Genomic DNA, 3,722 nt, shown 5'->3' on the forward strand with positions numbered 1-3,722 from the left:
TTCAGCAGGCCCCCTCGGATCAAAACCAGGAACGAGGGCAGGAGGACTGTCTTGTACAACGACGACTCCGACAATGACAATTTTGTGCACACCGAGGATCCTTTGAACCTTGGTACTTCTAGGTCAGGCAGGGTGCGGAAAATGACAGAAAAAGCCAGGGTCAGCCATCTCATGGGATGGAATTATTGACAGATGAAAAACTTTTGGAACAATTTTTAAAAGAACTTCAATGGCCTTCTACTGCAGGGATTTTACCAGAAAAAAAAAAAAAAAAAAAGAAAAAGAAAAAAACAATCTACCAAGCAAAGCGTGCGGGGACTCCAGTCACGTTTCACAGTGGTGCTTTTCCATGATGTCAGTTGGTGTTTGTTTTAAAGCTTCAGATCTCCACACTTCATTGGTCCAAACAAGCCTTAGTCATTAGGCCTTAAATTGCAGAAATTCTTCCCCACACACTACGAGCTCATCACATTAAAGAGGCTTCCAGCTTCTCAGTAAGAACATGACATTCTGAGTCACGACTCCGACTTCTCTCCCTCGTTTTGTTCTTTTTGTATTATAGAGATAGCACCTTCTTACAGAGTTTTTATGTGGTTTCTGCCATAAATCCTTATACACAGTAATAATTATAACTTTTGCACAATACACCAATCCTAAAGGCAGCTATAAAATGTTTACAGTTTCTATATTGTAAGAAGGATCTGGATTATTTTAATCTTCCCAGGCCAAACGTGGATGAATTGTGCTGAACTGAAGTATGTCCCATACTACAGTTACGGGGTCCTGATGTGCTTTCTACCGGTTCTTTATTCATGTAAAAAGTGACAAAGGGTTGGTGCCTTGTAAATATGTAGCAAACCTTTGATGTGGTGTGTCCTATGTGTGCATTAACTTTATTAAAAAAGAGAATAGTTGAGAAGTATGAATATCTAGACAAAAGGTGCCAAATGCAAAAGTTGCTTGCATCTATTTTCTTTTTTCTCCTCTCATATTTTTATAGTATTAATAGAGATTGTGCAGCTAAGGGGTAACTTCAACATTTGAAAGGTTCCTCCTCTTCAAAGCATAAAGTGATTTTTAATAGTAGCTCAGCTACCTCTATTTACAACTACTGGAAACTTAAAAGAAAATAGATGCTATCATTCAGTGTGTGTTGAAGAAGAGGCAAGAAGGGAGCGCAGAGGGGTGGATTTGATCACGGCGCAGAGTGACTGTGTCTTCCTTAGATTGACACAAGGGAAAACAAATCTGAAGTCATTCTCAGACTCCTCAGCAGCATCATGTTTTCAGCAGATGGTGATTTGTTTGTGCAGACAGGCTGGCTGTCTCCCACACGTTGCTGCTGCCACTTGCATGGTGCAAATCTGTGTGTGTTTTTGTTTGCCCCTTGAAGGTGCTGAGGGAGCTCTGGGGCTGGCAGTACTTGCTCAGCTGTTCATGTCCTCCAGACTCTTGTATCTCAAGCTTCCAGAAGAGAATTTATGTTGCACTGTACTCTTGTTATCCTGGAAAATGCTGACTTGAAACCAGAAATGCTGGTGGCAGTCCTAGTACAGCACGTGGTGGCGTTGGTTAGTCTTGCTCCTCGCTGGGCAGAAGCAGGTGTTGGGTGTTTGCAGAGCTGGAGGTGAGCAGCCCCTCACTGCCCAGGGCCTGCCTGGAGTTGGTCTGTCTAAACAAATCTAGCAGTTCCAGCTTGGTTAAGAGAGTGAATTAGATAACACAGAGAGAGCAAACGAAAAAAAAAAAAAAGCAAGTTTTGGTGGAGTTTTCAAGGTTTGGTTGGGTTTTGTTGCAGAACTTTCATCCACTGTCCTTAGGTTCTTCTGTGCACGGCTTGGTCAATAATTCTGGAAAACCTCAGGCAGCAAAGAGTGACCCATGTGTGTTCTCAGATGCAGAGGGAATTTAATTTTTGACTTTCTATATTCAGCACTTGCTATTTTAATCTCGCTTTCCAAAAATTCTAGTTAGACGCAAAATGACTTGAAAAAAAAAAAATAAATGCAGAGGTTTAGTTTTGTGATGGGAGGAGAGTTATATCCTGAATTGCTTAGAGCATTAATACGAGTTTATGGTACAGTACAAAAAAAAAAAATCACACTTTAAATTTTTTAAGGAACGTTTTGAATGGGCCACAATCCATTTCTGGACTTGATTCAGTTGTGTTTTGTGTGTGTGTGTTGGGGGGGAAGTGCAGAGGCTCTCCTAGTTCTGTCTTGGGCTTTAAAATATAAACACCTGTCCTATCATCTCTCTCATGTATATGTATATATATATACACACATATATATATTTATAAAAAAAATGTAGTATTTCTTTGGTCCTTCTACATATATTAAGCAGGAATAGCATGTATGCATCAGTCCATAGTTGAGGTCATTCCCTTTTAGATCAGTCCTTTTGAGCTGATATAAACACTATGGTCTCTGTACTAAAGCCTGAAAAATCTTGAAATACAAAATAAGTGATTTTTCATCTATTTCTGCCTGACCGAAGATCCATGTCCTTATTTATTTTGTGTAGGGGTTGGGGAGAGATAAACCACCTGGATTTCCAGAGAAATCATTGGATAGGTTTGTGTATTTTAGCAGCAATTAGAATAATATTTAATATGTTCTTACATGTATCTTTTCTATGTCATGAAGTACTGTGAAGATAACAGTGAGGCATCACTTTGCTGTGGCGTAAGTATTAACCAAGTGTGTTACATGATGAAGAGCTAGACAGCAGGGTGTGCTAGAACAACAGAACTAGTGCTTATTGTAAAAATAATAATAATATTTTTATTAATTTTTTTTTTGGTGCATGAAAACCTTTTATAAGCATGAAAGAAATAACTTGATTTTTAGAGATGTTACTTTTGCTTGGGTTTGTATCTGGATTTGTTCTCTGAGTTAGTTGATTTCCCATAGCCCTGTTCTGTGGAATAATCACAAGTCACTTGGACACTTTCTCTCGAAACCCAGATCCCATTAGGAGCCACTTTTGGTTGCAGAAAACTTGGTGTCATCCCAACAGGTGCAGCAGAAGCAGTAAAATGATTTAAACCTCCTGTTGCTCCCTGCTCCAAAACCCCGTGTGCTCAGCCAGGGTCTTGTGAAGCTGCCCAGCTCCACGCAGGCTGCAGCCAGGACCATTGTCTCTCCCTCCTTGCTTTTTTAACAAAAAACTCCAGAACTCTGCCTCAGAAAAGGGTTTGGAGGTCTGATTATGTATCTTGAAGGGGCTACCAGAGTGTGCAGGCAGGCCAGGGGTTCCTCTGCTGCTGTCAGGTTCATCCTGGGGTGCTTTAGGGCTTTCTTGTGATGTGCAGACTGGAGTGATCCTTCTCCAGAGTTGCTGGGGGCATTTGGAGACACCTTGGAAAACAGGGCTTCCCTCTCAGCAGAGCGTGAGCCCCACGTGCTCCATCCTTTCTGGAGACGGGGCTGCAGATGGTGTGTGCAGCTCTGTTCTTGGCTTTCCCCTGGCTCCACATCCTCTGTCTCTGTAGCGCTCCCGTACCTTCCCGGGCAGGGCATGACAACCAAGCTGATTTTGCAGTAGTGATGTCCTGCCGTCTCCATCCTGCACAGACTCTGCCTGCTCTTGATTTCCTCTGTCTCCTTTTGTTCTTCTCTTTGCCATGCCTCCACCTCTCCTCTTTAGCTTCCCTTTATTGCCCCCAAGCTTACTTAGGAGACTCTTGGAAGCTCAAATCTTCATGCATTTTATTTTGG

At 41.8% G+C, this 3,722-nt stretch overlaps 1 protein-coding gene across 1 annotated transcript in view; it reads left to right on the top strand.

Moving 5' to 3' along the window:
• The window catches only part of BRWD3 (bromodomain and WD repeat domain containing 3), a 46,104-nt gene extending 45,915 nt beyond the window's left edge, over positions 1-189 (top strand). Inside the window, 1 exon segment of the mRNA XM_009996609.1 lies at positions 6-189. Within this exon segment, the coding sequence (XP_009994911.1) occupies positions 6-189 (184 nt within the window).
• Positions 190-3,722: the final 3,533 nt, after the last annotated feature.

Source organism: Chaetura pelagica, unplaced genomic scaffold (assembly GCF_000747805.2).
Source record: "Chaetura pelagica isolate M959 unplaced genomic scaffold, ChaPel_1.0 scaffold103, whole genome shotgun sequence".
Taxonomy (NCBI): Eukaryota; Metazoa; Chordata; class Aves; order Apodiformes; family Apodidae; genus Chaetura; species Chaetura pelagica.